Below are 20,698 nucleotides of genomic sequence, written 5' to 3' on the forward strand. Positions count from 1 at the left end.
TCTCTCTCTCTCACACACACACACACACACACACACACACACACACATGCTGAACATGCAGGATTCACATTTAAAGTCTTTCTGCGGCTGAATATTCACAGACACTAGTCCATATCGCCATTTGATTTAACTGTAACGACCTACTTTTGATTCATTCATCCAAACTTTGACAAATTCTGTGACATTCTGCGTTATAGAGTAAATTCTGTTTTTATGACTGGATTCTGAAATCATAGTCCGGTAATCACCTCATGAAAGGGTGCGTGACCCTAAACACAGATGAGCATCTGCAAGCATTTTATTTCAACAAACTGAATTACTCCTAGAATGCACACGCAAAAAACATTCTTGAATGTGTGTCTCTGAGAATGTGCTCAATAATGACACTTCGAAATATTCACGTGTGTGTGTGTGCATGAGTGTGTGTGCGCATTTTTGTGACAAATGAGGACATAAATGTGTATAATGACAAAGGTATGACAGGTATTACAAGGAGAAGGTGACTTTTCAGGACATTACCCCATGTCCCCACTTTTCAAAACGCTTATAAATCACACAGAATGGAGTGTATTGAAAATCTGAAATAGCAGAAAGTCTCCTGTGAGGGGTAGGTTTAGGGGTAGGGTTGGTGTAGGACAATAGAATATACGGTCTGTACAGTATAAAAACCATTACACCTATGGAGAGTCCCCATAAAAACAAACCTGTGTGTGTGTGTTCAGGCCGTGGTGACGGTGATGCCGGGGATGTGGAGGGCCGCCGGTCCGTTCGTTATCCAGACAATCATCAGCTCTTCGTTGGAAATCTTCCTCATGACATTGACGAGGGCGAGCTGAAAGAGTTCTTCATGAGTAAGACCTTTACCCTCTGACCTCTGACATGCTGATGAGTGTGTGTCTGTGGTTTAACGCCGCTCTGTTTCCGTCAGCGTTTGGGAACATGGTGGAGATGAGGATCAACACCAAAGGCGTCGGAGGGAGGCTGCCCAACTTCGGCTTCGTGGTGTTCGATGACTCCGAGCCGGTGCAGAGGATTCTGGGATCCAAGGTTTGTGAGAGGAGTCGTCACGGCTCGTGGGAGCGGCTGGGGTTTGGCCTGCTCACATTAGATTCTGACAAACGGCATTCAGCGGCAGCTGCGTGGAGCTCGGATCGTGTGTGCATGCGGAGGTTTCTGATCTGATCTGAGCTTCAGATGCGTTCAGTTATTTGAACTTCTGCGGCTAGACCGTATGCGAACAGATGCGATGATTCTAATCAAAACTAGGAGTGCGAGGTCAGAATTACCTATATTTTCCCACTTTAACGTTATTCTGTAAACACTATTTCTGTAAAATGGCAGTTTATAATAATCATGGCAGAAATAATTATTTTATAATTATTAAATCATAATGTACGTTGATTAGCCCCATAAAACTACTGTTTTTATTTGGGGGGTCATTTGTTTTGTGTGGATATATTCATACATTCATTATATTCATTAAAAACAAAAGGAGAAATGCCACAGTCACATCTTGATGAATAAATCACTGAATCATTGACTCGCTCGGTAACGAATCACCGCGGTGTGTTGATCAGAGATGCTCGGTTCTGCTCTGGCTTTCATTAGAACTATTTCCATTGGTGAAAATTAAGCAAAAGGGACAATGTTGACAATATTACGTCTAAAATGCAACAATATTAACTGCTTGTTTATTGAACTGTTGACTAAAATCAATATCTCATTTGCAATTGTGCAGATATTGGTGAAAACCGCACTCTTGCTGGTGTGATATTGCTAAACTATATTTGCATTCATATATTAATGTTTAGGCTGATATAACTGCATTGTAATAGGCTTCATCACACAGTCGTCCTGCATCGTGTTCATCAGAAACTGCATGCAGGGTTTTTCCCACAATTAATTGCACCAAATTGAATGTTAAATACGTTTGTTTTCCACTTCTGTGAATCAGTTCAGACGAAGTCAGGGTTGATTCCGTGTTCACTGGAGTCACTTATTACAGGAAACGTTTTGAATCAGTGGTTTGTTTAATATGTTATTAAACGGCTGATGAACGAACAGGAAGTCAGCGTTTCCTCTTTCCTGTCTCCTGCAGCCCATCATGTTCCGCGGAGAAGTGCGTCTGAACGTGGAGGAGAAGAAGAGCAGGGCGGCGCGCGAGCGGGAGACCAGAGGAGCGGCGGAGGGCCGGCGTGGGCCCCGGGGCCCCCTGGGGAACGGACTGGGGCGTGAGCGAGAGGCCCGGGGGTCCTCCAGGGCTGGGATGAGCCGCTTCACAGGCCCCCGCCGCTGAACGCTGATGAAGGCCTCTACTCGTCTGATTGGTTTTGTTGCTCTCGTGTCTCTCTCTGGCTTTCGGACTCTGACCGGCCCTCAAAGACTCTCAGACTCGCGCCGCGCCGAGATCATCTGCGCTTTCCTTTGTATTCTCCACATGATTTTTTGCGAAGAAGAACAGGACAGTGTGATATTTTTTTTTTTTTACAGGAAACGTTTTGAATCAGTGGTTTGTTTAATATGTTATTAAACGGCTGATGAACGAACAGGAAGTCAGCGTTTCCTCTTTCCTGTCTCCTGCAGCCCATCATGTTCCGCGGAGAAGTGCGTCTGAACGTGGAGGAGAAGAAGAGCAGGGCGGCACGCGAGCGGGAGACCAGAGGAGCGGCGGAGGGCCGGCGTGGGCCCCGGGGCCCCCTGGGGAACGGACTGGGGCGTGAGCGAGAGGCCCGGGGGTCCTCCAGGGCTGGGATGAGCCGCTTCACAGGCCCCCGCCGCTGAACGCTGATGAAGGCCTCTACTCGTCTGATTGGTTTTGTTGCTCTCGTGTCTCTCTCTGGCTTTCGGACTCTGACCGGCCCTCAAAGACTCTCAGACTCGCGCCGCGCCGAGATCATCTGCGCTTTCCTTTGTATTCTCCACATGATTTTTTGCGAAGAAGAACAGGACAGTGTGATATTTTTTTTTTCTCTAGAACAGAAGCTGATCTCTCACGGTTTATAACGGATGAGCGGCAGCGCTTCATCAATCAGTGCTCAGTGTACACTTATTTATTTTCCTAGTGAATAAAGCGGTGGTGGTGCCTTAACTCGTCTCTCTCCCGTCTGTGTGTCTCGCGAGTGTCGAGGTGTTAGCGGTTCACAGATGCTGATCCGAGCTGGTTTAATCCGCATTGGTTCTGGTCTGGAGTCGGTTTTCTTTGCATGGCTCTTCTGGATCGTGCTGCTCTTTCCATTGATTTCCGGAGCGTTTCTCGCCACACTGTCCGCTGCGTTTGGTTCTGGGTTCAGACTGGACTTCAGTCGGCTTCAGCAGGTTTTTGTTTGAATGTGTTTTCAACTTTCAATAAACTACTGAAATCTGCAAGCTCGTTGAGTTCGCTTGTTTATTGAAGAGTCTGGGTTTCATTGTCCAGCTCGGCGGTCATGATGTCGGTCGAACACTGGATGCTGGTATCTGCACACGCATGGATTCACTGTAAGTACAGTATAGCTGCAGTTTCTGTGGTTGGCTGCGTGAACTGCTTCGACTAGTCTCACAAGCTCGTCATCTAGTTTCGCTGAAGACTGGTCAGCACTTAAGGTCAGTTACATAAAAAGGTAGATTGGTTTATTTGTCAGTCTGATTACCTCGACTCGCTGCTAGTTGGTCAAACTAGTTCTTATGACCCGGATTCCTTTAATATCTCATTGTCTTGCTGTAGGGATGTTGCTGACACTGGAACAAAATATAGATATTTTCCAGTTTACATATGAACCTGTGGCGTTGCTTTGGGAGCTTAAGCCCCTGATCTTTTTGAAGATTGATTAAACCAGTGTATTTATTTTTGTAAAATGGTCTTTTGTGCGATCATCCACACATGCAAATACTTGTTTGCACCGGTTATATGATGTATTTTATATTCTTTAGGCACTCGTAGGCTGTAGTTTTGTAGCAATCCAACATGCCATGGAAAGTCAATCTGACTTGACATTTTCTTATATTGATATGTATTTTCATGATCATGATAGTGTCTGTGTCATCTCTGAATATCTGAAGGACTTTCACACATTTACACACGGCTCTCGATTCTGACTTGTGCTTGCTCTTATGAAGATAGTTCTTAACAGCATGTGTTATAATAAGGCTAACCCGTTATCCATTACCAGGCCAATAATGACTTTTCATGAATCTATATAGCATTTGTTATGAAAAACTACAGCTACAACATGCCACCATTCTAATATACATCTTTAGGAAAAGTATCTATTATAAAGTCTACCACAGTAAATAAGCCTACAGTGAAACGTGATCAATTCTGGTAAAGGTGGTCATGAGTAGTTTAAAAAGATTTTTTTTTCGATTTTATTGTTTTGTTTGTGGTGAACAATCCTGTAGCATTTCAAGTTAGTGTCCTAATTCAATTCCATCCCGAATGACCTCAAATGACCTTCATGATGTATATAGATATTAAGACGAATACATGCATATTCGCAAACATGCGCACACACAAGCATATATTATATTACATGTATCTTTCTATATATTGATCATCCTTTATTTATTTATAGCAACAAAATCAGACCTTCTTTCCGATACATATTCAACCCATTTCCTCCATTTTCCCAGAAAGGCATCCTTCTTTAAATTAACCAAAAAAGGGATCTTTTCCGCTGTATAAATCTCTGTGGTCACGTCTATCCAATCATCTAAAGTTGGTCTCTTGTTTTAACCGTTTACGTGTGATCGCTTTCTTACTGGCTGCCATAAGCGCACCCGTCAGGTATTTATTATCTGCGGTTACTATATCTGGACATACGCTGCCAAAATACAACCATTTGCTTTCTAAAGGTAGGTCTCTTCTAAAAACATATTTAAGTGCCTCCTGTATTTCCTTCCAGTATTCTTGAATATGTAGGCATTCCCAAAATATATGATAATGGTTTGCTTCATTACATCCACAGTTTCGCCAACATTGTGAAGAAATATGACTATATTTGGCTGTTTGTACTGGTGTTTTAAAATATCTAATAATGTTTTTCCAACAATATTCCTTCCAATTTAATGAACTAGTTGATTTCCATTGAAATGTCCATATATTAGACTACTCTTCATCAGTAAAGGTTCTTCCACCTTCTCTTAGATATAAGTTTTCATATTTTCCAAGCCAAAATACAACCATTTGCTTTCTAAAGGTAGGTCTCTTCTAAAAACATATTTAAGTGCCTCCTGTATTTCCTTATATTTCCCAAAATATATGATAATGGTTTGCTTCATTACATCCACAGTTTCGCCAACATTGTGAAGAAATATGACTATATTTGGCTGTTTGTACTGGTGTTTTAAAATAGCTAATAACATTTTTCCAACAATATTCCTTCCAATTTAATGAACTAGTTGATTTCCATTGAAATGTCCATATATTAGACTACTCTTCATCAGTAAAGGTTCTTCCACCTTCTCTTAGATATAAGTTTTCATATTTTCCAAACTCTTGTATATCTGGGAAACTGTCTTATATCTAATACCTGATGTGTGTGCCGCCGCCTTAAGTAGGTCTACCAATGGATTCAAATTATCTTTGATTTTTCCTTTTATATTTTTATCATAATCATTTCGAGCCTGGAGGTATCTGTAGAAATCCTGATTTTCTAGAAAAAACTTTTCCTTTAGCAGTTGAACATTTACAATGTCACCTTTCTCAGTGATGGAGCAGAAAGAAGTAATTCCCCTCTTTGTCCACAATTTAAATCTGTTATCTGACCTGTTTGAGGTCAAGTCTGCATCATAAGCAATCCATTTCAAAACTGTACTGTGTTCCAGCCAATTAAATTCCTTTACCACTGTTGTCCAAACATTTAAAGTAAGTTTTGTCCATGGGTTTTCTATCCTTTCTATACAGTGGGGCAAAAAAGTATTTAGTCAGCCACCAATTGTGCAAGTTCTCCCACTTAAAAAGATGAGAGAGGCCTGTAATTTTCATCATAGGTATACCTCAACTATGAGAGACAAAATGAGGAAAAAAATCCAGAAAATCACATTGTAGGATTCGTAACTGTTAATATGGCTTGTATAGGAATATTCTTTGAAATATGATAATGTGGGTCACACCAGTCTACCGCTGTCCTGATTTGTGCTGCTATATAATAATCGTTTAGTGAAGGAAAAGCCTCCTTTATGCTTTGGCGACTACAAGGTTTTAAAACGTACTCTGGGTTTCCCTGCCAAATAAATCGTGAAAACATTTGATCCCGTTCTATGAATTGCTTTGCAGTTATTTCTACAGGTAAACATTGGAATAGATAGACATTTTGGTAATATGTTCATTTTAATTGCTTCAGTCCTAGAGCTAAAACTAAAAAAAGGAATTAAATTCCATCTGGTTAAATCTTCTCTAATTTTTACAGTTAGTGGACCTGTCTTTTGTCAGGTGGATACCTAAATATTTAAATGATTTTGTATGCCATTTTAATGAATATGTATTTTTAATATTTGCAGGAGGGTTATAATTATATAAAATTATTTCTGTTTTCTCAATATTTCATTTATATCCGGAAAGAGGGCCAGAATTCTGAAATGGTTTCATGAGTTGAGGTAAAGACTTGGTTGGGTCTCCAAGACAAACCAGTATATCATCCGCGTAGCAGGCTATTTTATGTTCCACTCCTTTTATATCAATGCCTTGAATGGTTTGATCCTGTCTGATGCTTTGTGCTAGCGTTCAAAATAGAGTGCAAACAGCTGAGGAGACCGTGGGCATCCGTGCCTGGTGCCTCTCTCCAACGTAAAGAACTTTGATAAATAACCATTCATCTTTATTTTTGCAGTCGGTCTATCATAAAGTGCCTGTATACTTCTGATTATGGTTGATTATATAAAATTATTTCTGTTTTCTCAATATTTCATTTATATCCGGAAAGAGGGCCAGAATTCTGAAATGGTTTCATGAGTTGAGGTAAAGACTTGGTTGGGTCTCCAAGATAAACCAGTATATCATCCGCGTAGCAGGCTATTTTATGTTCCACTCCTTTTATATCAATGCCTTGAATGGTTTGATCCTGTCTGATGCTTTGTGCTAGCGTTCAAAATAGAGTGCAAACAGCTGAGGAGACCGTGGGCATCCGTGCCTGGTGCCTCTCTCCAACGTAAAGAACTTTGATAAATAACCATTCATCTTTATTTTTGCAGTCGGTCTATCATAAAGTGCCTGTATACTTCTGATTATGGTTTCATGAAAACCAAATCTGTGCAAAACCTTATAGAGATATGTCCAGCTAACGGAGTCGAAGGCTTTTTCAGCATCTAAACTTAAAATCATTGCTTTTAATTTATTTCTCCTGATATGATTCATAACATGCAGCGTGCGTCTAATATTATCCTGTGTTTGACGCTGACAGATAAAGCCTGACTGGTCTTGATTTATGAGGTTGGGCATGAGTTCTTCTGGCCATAATTGATGTAAACAATCTATAATCAACATTTAATACAGATAGAGGTCTATATGATCCACATTGTATCTTATCTTTACCATCTTTTGGTATAGTAGACATAACGGCCTCCTTCCAAGATGGGGGAGCCGTCGCATTCTTTAGGACCCAATTAAAGGAACGGACCAAGATGGGTATTATTTCCTTTTGGAGTGCTCTGTACCACTCCCCAGTCAATCCATCTGCTTCTGGGGATTTATTAGACTTTAATTTAGTAATAGCCTCTTTCACTTCATTTGCTGTTATTTCTGCTAGCAATCATTTGTTTTGCTCATCAGTAAATGAATAGATAAAACTAATTATTACAACAATCCATCTGAAAAACAGACAATCTCCTCGTTTCTATCTTCAGGTATTTTAGAATATAATTTTTTATAAAACGTTTCAAAAACATCTTGAATATTCTCTTGTTTGTCTTGTATTGTATTGGTTATGGGATCCCTGATTTTGTATATTGTTTGATCGGCTTGTTGTTTTCTTAATTTCCATGCCGATACTTTCATAAATTTAGACCCATTTTCATAATATTTTTGCCTGGAGAATGTAATTTTTTCCCTCTATCTCTTGAGTATACAGCATATTAATTTAGTTTCTCATTTTTTAAAATTTGTTCTAATATTTTTGGATTCTGCCTATCCTTATGTTCTCTTTCTAACAACTTTAATTTATTTAACTCCCGTTGTCGAATTTTCTTTTTTAGTGAGGCGAGTGCTGTAACTTTGCCTCTTGTAACTTTGTGTATAATCCTTAGTATCTGGGTATAGGTCAATTATGCCAATATCATTCATCAATACATTCATTTTCCGATGGATGGTTTTATAAGTTGTTGTTTTCTTGTTTGTAGAGTCTAATTCAGTAATTCAGGCTATAGATGTATATTTAAATCACCTCCACAAATCAATATGCCCGGTGTTTCAGAGGCCATAATCTGAAATATCTTCTGAAAAAAATTAATACTACTACCAGGTGGGGCATAAATATTAGATAATGTAACATATGTTCCTTTTAATATTCCATGGACAAGAATAAACCGGCCTTCTTTATCAACATATTCATATTCCTTTTCAAAAATAACCATATGGGAGATCAGAATAATAACCCTGTATGTTATGATGAATAATAGATCTGAGTAAATCCCATTCTTTTCAATTTTTCATGCTCGGTGTTATTTAGATGTGTCTCTTGTAGATATATGCGTATTTTCTCTTTTCATTTTACTTAAGTTTTTCCCCTTTTAATAGGGTTAAGTAGACCATTCACATTGAAGGAAATTACTTTTACTTCGTTATTCGTTATGTCTGTTCAATTTAACATCAAAATCTAAAGGGTAAAAAAGACACAGTCCCTGGAGAACAATATTCAAACAAATAAAGAAAACTCTAAGAACGTATTGAGTTTCCAAGACAGGGGTCTCAAACAAATGACCCTGAGGTAAGCTAGTGGTTCCACCGTAGTGCGAAAACATAACTCACGTGTCCGATGTAGTAACGTATGCTGTCGTAGAACAATACGAAGAGAGAAGTAAAATCAACACATCTAAAGGTTTACAGTCCAAACAAATGAATATCCAGCATTGTTTGGTTGTAGATGGCATAGGTAGACTCCAGTTATCTTCTATATGCCTGTAGACGTTCTCTGACGTCTGTCGATCTCAGGGTGTTTTTGCCTCTTGTCTTTCGTTGTGCCGCAGTCTCCCAAGACGTGTGTTCGAGTTGTTCCGTTAGTGATTCCCTCAGCAGTGTGGACTCCTCTTCTCAGCATATCCAGATAGGCCTCTTCAGCTGTGTGATAGACGTGAGTCCCATCCTCGTAGAGCACGCGTAGCCTTGCCGGATATGGAGTCTGGAATCGGATCTTCTTGTCTTTCAGCGCTTTTTTCACCTCCGAGTATTCCTTCCTTTTCTGAAGAATCGCAGGAGGATAATCATGATCGAAGTACATTTTTTGTTGGCCCACAAAGACATCTTTTTTCTCCCAAGCCTTCCGGATCACTTCTTCTTTCATTTTGTACCTGAGGAATTTTACTACGATCGATCTGGGTCTCGCATTCTTTCCAGGCTTTGGTACAAGTGCCCGGTGGGCTCTCTCCACATACAGTTCTGTATCCGGAGGAAAATCCAAAGTGTCTCGCAGCATTTGTTCAACGTAGTCAGTCATGGAATTTTTATGACTTTTTAGAGTGAAGTGAAAGTGATATGTGGCCAAGTACGGTGACCCATACTCAGAATTAGTGCTCTGCATTTACCCATCCAAAGTGCACACACACAGCAGTGAACACACACACACCGTGAACACACACCCGGAGCAGTGGGCAGCCATTTATGCTGCGGCGCCCGGGGAGCAGTTGGGGGTTCGGGGCCTTGCTCAAGGGCACCTCAGTCGTGGTATTGAAGGAGGAAGAGAGTGCTGTACATTCACTCCCCCCACCTACAATCCCTTTAGTTAAAGTTTTTATTTTATTCTCAAGATTTAGTGGGACTATTAGTAAAGTTGTCGGAGGAGACGATGGACTATGCTGCCATTCCCTCAGTCACCGGAACCCCCGCCAGTTTAAAAAGATTTTAATATATGTTATAGTTAGTGCTAGTGCAAGATTGTTTTCTCTTTTCATCAGTCTTTTTATTTTATGTCTTTTTTAGATAATGTTCGGCTTTCTCCATGGCATTTTAAAGTGGTATTTTCTCAATAGAATTGAAATAAATCACACATTTCACCAGTGGCTTCGCGACCGTAGAGGTGTTAACCCAGCTGACGGTTATCTATATCTATAGAACTCCGCCCTCTTCATCTGATTGGCTGAGGAGGAGCTGTCAATCTAGAACTAGTGGACCAATGATGACGCTTAAACCCGCCCTGATTTGCATGAAACTAACTGCAGCACGCGCAGAACGTGGAAAACAACACAAGCATGCAAAAAATACAAATATCAGCAGAAAATGTCTGCGAGCACAAATAACAGAGAAATATAACCAAGGAAAACATGATTCTGTGTGCAAGTCGGATAACTTTGCATTAATATTTCAGTTTTGTGCATCATGATTTTAAATGTTTAAAGTTTTGATTCATGCTTTTTTTTTTTTAATGCGTTATTAAAAAATATCTACACATTATTTTTAGATCCGTGATATTCTGAAAACTTTGCTTTCATTTTTTAATTCTGTGCAATATATTTTTACTTGCGTTTTTTAATTTTGGTTCCATGCTTATTGTCTTTTATCTGTGTCTGCAGTACATCAGGCGGGAGTCTGATCCCATAGGGTACTGTTAAGTGTTAAGGATGGGTGTTTTTGATGTAATTTTGTCTATCTTTGAAGTAACTCCACAGGGGCTCAAAGGCAGAAATGTGCGGTTTTGTCGCTAATGGTTGTCCATACGCTCGGCGGTTTCTATGGATACGGTGTTGTTATTTACGCGCTGCGCGAGCGCTCATCAATAATCCCGTCTTTAATAAGCGCATGAGAGCATATTTCGAGCGGTGTTTGTTGGTGTGTTTCTCCGCTTCCGCGCTGCTATAACGATGAATAAATACGAGACTCTGGGCTGTCTGGGCTCCGGGAGCTACGGGACGGTGCTGAAGTGTCGACACCGGGACACCGGCAGAAGCGTCGCCGTGAAGAAGCTGCTGGAGGAAGATGAGACCGTGAGGAAGATCGTGCAGAGAGAAATCCGCCTGCTGAAGGTCCTCATTCCCTCATCTGTCTTATTATTATTATTATTGTTATTAAGGGACGTGAGAGATTGTTGTTCTTAACGCAACTGCTACAGTCTGTCTACACTCCGGTGTATAACCTCCGTCGCAGGTTATAATGGGTTCTGTAGTGTTCGATTGCAGTAAGATAAAAAATTCTACATAAAAAAAGATACAGACAGACACGCTCCGGCAGCGTTATGAACGAGCATTCTTCCAGAAGCTCTGAAAACAATGTTGCGTAAATGATTATGAAATGAAATGTTTCCTCAATGTTCGACATTTAAAGGGGTGCTATTATGCTTTTTCTCTTTTGAACTTTAGCTAGTCTGTAATGTTGCTGTTTGAGCATAAAAAAGATCTGCAAAGTTACGAAGCTCAAAGTGGGTTAGTCAGGTGATTGTTCTAACTGTTCTCCTTTAATCATGTAGCACGTTGTAGGTTCTAATGGAGTTACTGTGCAGCTGACCGCTAGCGGTTTTATCTGAACTCTCACCGGGTGCTTGACAAGTGTGTGTTCATTTCCTTCACTGTGTGTGTGTGTGTGTGTGTGTGTGGGCAGCAACTGCGGCATGAGAATCTGGTGAATCTGCTGGAGGTGTGGAAGCGCAAGCGTCGCTGGTATTTGGTGTTTGAGTTTGTGGATCGGACGGTTCTGGATGAGCTTGAGCAGTTCCCATGCGGACTGGATCCCCTCAGAGTCCGGAAGCACCTCTACCAGATCCTGAGAGCCGTGTCCTTCTGCCACCAGCACAACGTGAGCCGCTGCCTCTGTCTCTGCTCTGCTCTGCATCCGTCGTTTCTCTCCAGTGATCAGTGTGTGTCTGTCAGATCATCCACAGGGATGTGAAGCCCGAGAACGTTCTGGTCTCTCAGCTCGGCGTGGTCAAACTCTGTGACTTCGGTTTCGCTCGGACGATGGCGGCTGCTCCTGGCGAGGTTTACACCGACTACGTGGCGACGCGCTGGTATCGAGCTCCAGAGCTGCTGGTGGGAGACACCAGATACGGGAAGTGAGTGTCCAACAGACGGAGAAACACGGGAGATATTAGCGTAGATGTCATGTTTGAGATCAGGATGAGTGTGTCTCTTCATCAGGTTTGGAGAAATGTAGCGCTGCATCAGTGTCTCAGCAATGGATGCTCTGCAGTGAATGGGTGCCGTCAGAATGAGAGTCCAAACAGCTGATAAAAACATCACAATAATCCACAGCACTCCACAAATCTGATGAAGAAACAAACTCATCCAAAAAACCATCATGAGACCCTGACAGGAAGAGCAGGACACATGATGTAGACATTGACTGGATTCTGTGAGCAGAACGAGTGTGTGTGTGTGTGTGTGTTTCAGGGCGGTGGATGTGTGGGCTGTCGGGTGTCTGTTCTTCGAGATGTTAACAGGTGATCCTCTGTTCCCGGGCGACTCTGACATTGACCAGCTGCACCTCATCATCAGTTGTTTCGGTGAGTTCTGGTTTGTGTTTGTTCCTCTGGACTCTGTGTGATCCTCCATCGCTGCAGGTGTTTCTGATTCGATCTGTAAGAGCTTTGAGGATCTCTGGTTGACTTGCTCAGTGTTCAGAAACGAGGCTAATGTGATATTTGCATTGCAGCTCTGTATTTGTAGAGCTAAAGCTGTTCTGGCTGGTCTTACTCCAGGTCACCTGACTCCTCGTCACCGCGAGGTCTTCTACAGGAACCCGGTGTTCATGGGAGTTTGTCTTCCAGAGCCGGCGGAGAGAAACCCGCTGGAGAGCCGCTCGCTCAGACTGTCTGGACTAGCTCTGGATCTCGCTCAGGTGAGTGCGAGTCTGATCTGACGTGAATCAGTGAGTGTTTGGTGCACGACTGACGCCGCGCTCGTCCCGTCTGCAGAGATGTTTGCAGATGGATCCAGACAAGCGCTCGCAGTGTGCAGATCTGCTGCTGCATCCGTACTTCACCAGAGACCGCTTCCACCTGCGGTGAGTTCATCTTCTGAGCCCAAAGTCTAACCCTCACAGAAACACTTGATTTTTACCTTTACAAACAAACTTTATTTACTGAGTTTATTCATCTAGTTCCCAATGATTTGTCCCTACAGTGTCAATGATCTCAGGTTTATGTTTTTTTCCCTAAATTATATAATTTTTCTTCGCTTATTATTTTATTGTGTTGTAAATTATTCAGATTTATATAAGTTTCTTATTTTTTTTCTTAATGTTTTTCCCCTAATTTCTATTATTTTATTTAGTTCTGTGTGGCGAGTCGTATCAAGTGTTTCACTGCGTGTCGTACTGCATATGGTTGTGTATATGACCAGTAAGACTTTAAACTAATTAAAGGATTTACAGAAAATACATTTATTAATATATATATATGACATATAATACAATACAATTATTTAATACAATAATATTATATATATATATATATATATATATAACAAAATACATTTATTGTAAAGTAATCCATCTGAAGTATTTTTTTTAATACTTTTAATCATATGCTGAAAATTGTCTCTGTTAATGCTTCTGGTCTGGACACGCAACAGATGTAATGACCATCAGACTGTTTTATCGTCAGCTTTCAGCAAGAACTGGCCAGTAAGACACACAAGGACCTGAAGGAAACCAGCAGAGGCACTAAAAGCTCCAGGAGAGAGAAGGAGAAGCTGGACATGCTGAGATCGACTCCTGACGCTGTTCAGGTGAGGAGCATGCACCTGTCAATCAAAATCAGCTGCAGCTGCACGCTTAAATCTTATTGGTCAGTGATTCTTTTTCATCAAAACAAGCAACTCTGCATTGGGCTGTTGGATGAATTTGGTCTGCGGTGTGAAGAGATTTGTGTACGTGTGTACATTTGATCTTCATGTGTGTGTGTGTGTGTGTGTGTGTGTCAGGACTCAAACCTGCAGCTCAGTGAGTTCAGGCCCTCTGATGGCGAGGACAGTGACATCACAGCCAAGCTCCGCCCAGACAACACAGAGCCAATCAGTGAGCCTGTGTGTCAAGCAGGAATCCCGCCCATCTCCACCGACTCACCAGCCACACACAGCCTCAGGTGACACTCCCATCATGCACTGCTGCCACAGTACATCACTGCAGTCTAATTACTATTAGCTGATGTTTGTCACATGATCAAAACGACGCATCATTTGTTAATGTGCTTGTTTGTTTAAAGGTCGTTTGATAAGATGAAGAAGCAAATGAACGTGTTTCCACGGCCGTCACAGCAGAACCTCTCTGTTCACCTCAACACACAGGTGTGTGTGTGTGACTGTGTGTGACTGTGTGTGTGTGTGTGTGTGTGTGTGTGTGATCCTTCCTTCATCGTTGTGAGTGTATGTGTGTGTGTCTGGTCTATAGGTGCCGTCGGAGCACAGCAGGAGTCGATACGCTGCAGTGCCTGCTGGGAAAAAGATAGCAGAGCTGCGTTTCCCTGAGCTCAGAAACACACTGCTGCCCGAGCTGAGAGCAGACGGTGAGAGAGAGTGTGTGTGTGTGTGTGTTTTTGTGACAAATGAGGACATAAATTTGTATAATGACAAAGGTATGACAGGTATTACAAGGAGACGGTGACTTTTCAGGACATTACCCCATGTCCCCACTTTTCAAAACGCTTATAAATCACACAGAATGGAGTGTATTGAAAATCTGAAATAGCAGAAAGTCTCCTGTGAGGGGTAGGTTTAGGGGTAGGGTTGGTGTAGGGCAATAGAATATACGGTCTGTACAGTATAAAAACCATTACGCCTATGGAGAGTCCCCACTTTTCACAAAAACAAACCTGCATGTGTGTGTGAGTGAGTGAGAGAGTGTGTGTATGTGTGAGAGAGAGAGAGAGTGTGTGTGTGTGTGAGAGAGAGAGTGTGTGTGTGTGTGAGAGAGAGAGAGTGTGGCGAGTCGTATCAAGTGTTTCACTGCGTGTCGTACTGCATATGGTTGTGTATATGACCAGTAAGACTTTAAACTAATTAAAGGATTTACAGAAAATACATTTATTAATATATATATATGACATATAATACAATACAATTATTTAATACAATAATATTATATATATATATATATATATATATAACAAAATACATTTATTGTAAAGTAATCCATCTGAAGTATTTTTTTTAATACTTTTAATCATATGCTGAAAATTGTCTCTGTTAATGCTTCTGGTCTGGACACGCAACAGATGTAATGACCATCAGACTGTTTTATCGTCAGCTTTCAGCAAGAACTGGCCAGTAAGACACACAAGGACCTGAAGGAAACCAGCAGAGGCACTAAAAGCTCCAGGAGAGAGAAGGAGAAGCTGGACATGCTGAGATCGACTCCTGACGCTGTTCAGGTGAGGAGCATGCACCTGTCAATCAAAATCAGCTGCAGCTGCACGCTTAAATCTTATTGGTCAGTGATTCTTTTTCATCAAAACAAGCAACTCTGCATTGGGCTGTTGGATGAATTTGGTCTGCGGTGTGAAGAGATTTGTGTACGTGTGTACATTTGATCTTCATGTGTGTGTGTGTGTGTGTGTGTCAGGACTCAAACCTGCAGCTCAGTGAGTTCAGGCCCTCTGATGGCGAGGACAGTGACATCACAGCCAAGCTCCGCCCAGACAACACAGAGCCAATCAGTGAGCCTGTGTGTCAAGCAGGAATCCCGCCCATCTCCACCGACTCACCAGCCACACACAGCCTCAGGTGACACTCCCATCATGCACTGCTGCCACAGTACATCACTGCAGTCTAATTACTATTAGCTGATGTTTGTCACATGATCAAAACGACGCATCATTTGTTAATGTGCTTGTTTGTTTAAAGGTCGTTTGATAAGATGAAGAAGCAAATGAACGTGTTTCCACGGCCGTCACAGCAGAACCTCTCTGTTCACCTCAACACACAGGTGTGTGTGTGTGACTGTGTGTGACTGTGTGTGTGTGTGTGTGTGTGTGTGTGTGATCCTTCCTTCATCGTTGTGAGTGTATGTGTGTGTGTCTGGTCTATAGGTGCCGTCGGAGCACAGCAGGAGTCGATACGCTGCAGTGCCTGCTGGGAAAAAGATAGTAGAGCTGCGTTTCCCTGAGCTCAGAAACACACTGCTGCCCGAGCTGAGAGCAGACGGTGAGAGAGAGTGTGTGTGTGTGTGTGTTTTTGTGACAAATGAGGACATAAATTTGCATTACGCCTATGGAGAGTCCCCACTTTTCACAAAAACAAACCTGCATGTGTGTGTGAGTGAGTGAGAGAGTGTGTGTATGTGTGAGAGAGAGAGAGAGTGTGTGTGTGTGAGAGAGAGAGAGAGAGAGAGAGAGAGAGAGAGAGAGAGAGAGAGAGAGAGAGAGAGAGAGAGAGAGAGAGAGAGAGAGAGAGAGAGAGAGAGAGAGAGAGAGAGAGAGAGAGAGAGAGAGAGAGAGAGAGAGAGAGAGAGAGAGAGAGAGAGAGAGAGAGAGAGAGAGAGAGAGAGAGAGAGAGAGAGAGAGAGAGAGAGAGAGAGAGAGAGAGAGAGAGAGAGAGAGAGAGAGAGAGAGAGAGAGAGAGAGAGAGAGAGAGAGAGAGAGAGAGAGAGAGAGAGAGAGAGAGAGAGAGAGAGAGAGAGAGAGAGAGAGAGAGAGAGAGAGAGAGAGAGAGAGAGAGAGAGAGAGAGAGAGAGAGAGAGAGAGAGAGAGAGAGAGAGAGAGAGAGAGAGAGAGAGAGAGAGAGAGAGAGAGAGAGAGAGAGAGAGAGAGAGAGAGAGAGAGAGAGAGAGAGAGAGAGAGAGAGAGAGAGAGAGAGAGAGAGAGAGAGAGAGAGAGAGAGAGAGAGAGAGAGAGAGAGAGAGAGAGAGAGAGAGAGAGAGAGAGAGAGAGAGAGAGAGAGAGAGAGAGAGAGAGAGAGAGAGAGAGAGAGAGAGAGAGAGAGAGAGAGAGAGAGAGAGAGAGAGAGAGAGAGAGAGAGAGAGAGAGAGAGAGAGAGAGAGAGAGAGAGAGAGAGAGAGAGAGAGAGAGAGAGAGAGAGAGAGAGAGAGAGAGAGAGAGAGAGAGAGAGAGAGAGAGAGAGAGAGAGAGAGAGAGAGAGAGAGAGAGAGAGAGAGAGAGAGAGAGAGAGAGAGAGAGAGAGAGAGAGAGAGAGAGAGAGAGAGAGAGAGAGAGAGAGAGAGAGAGAGAGAGAGAGAGAGAGAGAGAGAGAGAGAGAGAGAGAGAGAGAGAGAGAGAGAGAGAGAGAGAGAGAGAGAGAGAGAGAGAGAGAGAGAGAGAGAGAGAGAGAGAGAGAGAGAGAGAGAGAGAGAGAGAGAGAGAGAGAGAGAGAGAGAGAGAGAGAGAGAGAGAGAGAGAGAGAGAGAGAGAGAGAGAGAGAGAGAGAGAGAGAGAGAGAGAGAGAGAGAGAGAGAGAGAGAGAGAGAGAGAGAGAGAGAGAGAGAGAGAGAGAGAGAGAGAGAGAGAGAGAGAGAGAGAGAGAGAGAGAGAGAGAGAGAGAGAGAGAGAGAGAGAGAGAGAGAGAGAGAGAGAGAGAGAGAGAGAGAGAGAGAGAGAGAGAGAGAGAGAGAGAGAGAGAGAGAGAGAGAGAGAGAGAGAGAGAGTGTGTGTGTGTGAGAGAGAGAGAGAGAGTGTGAGTGTGTGTGTGTGTGTTTCTGTAGGTTTGACCGTACTTGTAAAGTTCAAAAATATCCTCAATAGCATAATGAAACCTACAGAAGCTTATGACGGTGTTTTAGTGTCACATAAAAAATGAACAAATCAAAGATCATGAGATATTAAAGTTGTAATATTTTGAGAATAAAGTTGTGGTAATTCCGGGATTAAAGTATATTTTGTGTACAGGTGACAGCGGGAGAACCCCTGCAACTGATTTGAGCATATCTGCGTCGTGTTACTCAGTGACAGTATGCTTGGAAATAATATTTCACGTCTTCAGTCTCTTCATCAAGTGTAGTGCGCCAGCCACCCAATAACTGCAGTCAGCTTTGTGTTTTGTTACTTTTAGTATAAAACAGTCAGTTTTTAAATTCTGTAACATGAATCAGTCGAAGGACATCAATAAAACAGCTTGAGAAGTCACGCCGAGTTACATTTACCTCCAAAAAGACAGCAATATTTAACATTATACAACAAAAACTTTGCCAACATTTCTTTTATTTCTCATAAATCAGTCAGTTAACCGAGTTGGAGCTGCTTCAAACTTTAAAATGATTTTATTAATGAAGAATGAAAGATTAACTTAATATAGCCATTGACTTTATTCACAAAATATTACAATGATTAATCTCGTATTGCTACGACTTCATTCTCAAAATGTTGCGACTTTAATCTCATAATCCTAGATTTTTATTTTAATTTTTTTTACGTAGCACTGAAACGTCGTCGTAGAACCCCGTTTCCACCACTTAATAAAACATTTTAAAAAGGTAACTGCGACTTCATATCTCACAATTCTGCGAAGAGAAGTCAGAACTGTGAGATGTAAACTTGCACTTGCGAGGAAAAAAGTCAGAATTGTAAGATTGAAAAGTCGCAATGACCTTTTCTATATTTTATTCAGTGGTGGAAATAGCTCTTTCCTGAGCCGAAGATTTATTTTCTCTCTTCAGAAACCATCCTTGGCCACAGAAAATATCATTAACCTAATATAAAAACAGCTCTGAATGTGTGGTGTACTCCGCATTTGTACTTGGGAGTATACGAGGTATCCATGTTCCTATAAAACGGAGAAACACACGTGGCTCTTTGATGAAAGGAAACATGTGCATAGCTCTTTCACAAGAGACGAGGCATGTAGAACATCTTCAGTTACAGCCAGGTGTTTTAGGCAGGTCTGCTCTTCTTCATTTACATCGAGAAGGAGAGCTGTTTTTACTGGCACTGTCTCAACCCCTTCTCTATCATCTCTGTTTAAAATGTGAAAGTGAAATAGGCACCTGGTCCTGTAATAGACTGCAGAGGTGAAGTGGAACAGATCTTTAATATTCAGTGGGGTCGTTGGCTTTACCTAATAGACACATTGCCACATCTTCTTTAGGAAATTGTGTAATATCCTATTCTTCTGCAGCCAGGAAACATGTTTGATTGAACTGGATCAGTGACAAATCTCCCTCACTTAAAGCTTGGCATTAAATTATTTTTGAGTCTTACCTGTGTTTTACATCAGAAAATAGGACTGTTTTATGAGGTTTGGACACGATATCTGGTCTGTTTGGAACCTCATCTTCGTTCTATTATATTAAAAGGAGTATTGGTATTGTATTGTAATTCTCTGGACATTGAACATTCTTTTATTCTTTTTGGACAAAAAAGTGTTATTTTTTCCATTTACTTAAAGGCACAATATGTAAGATTTTTTTATTAAAATATCCAAAAACCACTAGAACAGTGTTATATATTTTACTGACTTGTGTACTTACATCATCCCAAATGTTTCGAAGAATGTTTAAATCCAGAGAAATAAGCAATTTTAACTAATGACACAGAGCGTGTCTATAGTGTCATTGTGTCGCCTGCTAATGACGTCATAACCCCTTGATTTCTGGAAAACATGGAAACAGCAAAGACGCTTTAATATGTTGTGTGTTTTAATAGACCGGTGACGAGCGCACAGAGTAGCATTATAACAGAACTAAATGTATCGAGTATGATAAAACAGCGCTGCTTTACCCCACATACGCACGACCGGAAGCAGCGGAAGTGCTCGACTGTGGCATAATAAAAGCTCCGCTGCTTTACCCCACACACGCACGACCGGAAGCAGCAGAAGCACTCGACTGTGGCATAATAAAAGCTCCGCTGCTTTACACCCCATTGTCACGACCGGAAGCAGCCGAAGCGCGCGACTGTGGCATAATAAAAGCCCCGCTGCTTTACCCCACATACGCACGACCGGAAGCAGCGGAAGCGCTCGACTGTGGCATAATAAAAGCTCCGCTGCTTTCCAGCCGTGTGTCGCGCTCGTTCAGTGCCTCGTTTTGCTTTCAGCCTCACCCTGCTTTATTCCACTACGTTAATAAATTATTAAATCATTAGCTCATCCATGAACATGATTTCTGCCCGAGCCCCGTCGGATTGCATCGGCTGTGGGGATGAAGACCACAACTCCCATCTCGTCATCTAACTATGCCTTTGTCTCTGTTTATTTTGAATACTCGCCCTCTAGTGGCGTAAATTACATATTGTGCCTTTAATACACAATTGTAATAAAGTTTTCATGTTTTGTATACGAATCTGAGCTATTTTTATTGTGTGTGTGGGGGTGTGTTTGTTTTCTTTCAAGTATGGTTCCTTGTTATGTTTGTGTTATAATTAAAATTCAATAAACCTAATTATAGAAAATAAATAAATATATAATATAAAAACAATGGAAGTCCTATATACTAATATAGTAGACTACTAATATTGTCAAATAAACGTGTGTGTGTGTGAATGCATAATCTTGTTTGTGACAATCTGTTTGTTTTCTCATAGGACGACCAAGAGGAAATAAAGAGCAGAAAAACAACAGAATCCCGTCCATAACAGCACCTGACCTGCAGCCCGACACATAAAACACACACACACACACACAACACGCACAAACACACGCACTCACACACACACACACA

General features: G+C 41.7%; 2 protein-coding genes across 2 annotated transcripts in view; both read left to right on the forward strand.

The window, feature by feature from the left end:
• LOC107572421 (ras GTPase-activating protein-binding protein 2-like) overlaps window positions 1-2,477 on the forward strand; it is an 8,306-nt gene extending 5,829 nt beyond the window's left edge. The window contains exons 2-4 of the mRNA XM_016258852.1: window positions 723-851; window positions 929-1,047; window positions 2,099-2,477. Coding sequence (XP_016114338.1) covers window positions 848-851; window positions 929-1,047; window positions 2,099-2,296 — 321 coding nt within the window. The 5' untranslated portion in view covers window positions 723-847 and the 3' untranslated portion in view covers window positions 2,297-2,477. The remainder of the gene's footprint in view (window positions 1-722; window positions 852-928; window positions 1,048-2,098) is intronic.
• Window positions 2,478-10,908: 8,431 nt separating this feature from the next.
• Window positions 10,909-20,698, forward strand: LOC107572420 (cyclin-dependent kinase-like 2). The gene is made up of 11 exons (XM_016258851.1): window positions 10,909-11,145; window positions 11,717-11,911; window positions 11,986-12,167; window positions 12,505-12,617; window positions 12,813-12,952; window positions 13,029-13,117; window positions 13,719-13,842; window positions 14,038-14,198; window positions 14,319-14,400; window positions 14,504-14,618; window positions 20,562-20,698. The coding sequence occupies exons 1-11, from the start codon at window positions 10,984-10,986 to the stop codon at window positions 20,639-20,641; spliced, it is 1,443 nt and encodes a 480-aa protein (XP_016114337.1). The 5' UTR covers window positions 10,909-10,983; the 3' UTR covers window positions 20,642-20,698.

Source organism: Sinocyclocheilus grahami, unplaced genomic scaffold (assembly GCF_001515645.1).
Source record: "Sinocyclocheilus grahami isolate Dianchi unplaced genomic scaffold, SAMN03320097.WGS_v1.1 scaffold1748.1, whole genome shotgun sequence".
Classification (NCBI taxonomy): domain Eukaryota; kingdom Metazoa; phylum Chordata; class Actinopteri; order Cypriniformes; family Cyprinidae; genus Sinocyclocheilus; species Sinocyclocheilus grahami.

What these genes read in the sequence shown, in the direction of transcription:
- LOC107572420 (XM_016258851.1), top strand. Translation starts at nt 10,984, where the DNA reads ATGAATAAATACGAGACTCTGGGCTGTCTGGGCTCCGGGAGCTACGGG. An exon ending in GGAGACACCAGATACGGGAA is followed by an intron (nt 12,168 to 12,504) that starts GTGAGTGTCCAA and finishes TGTGTGTTTCAG; the next exon opens with GGCGGTGGATGTGTGGGCTG. An exon ending in CCAGCCACACACAGCCTCAG is followed by an intron (nt 14,199 to 14,318) that starts GTGACACTCCCA and finishes GTTTGTTTAAAG; the next exon opens with GTCGTTTGATAAGATGAAGA.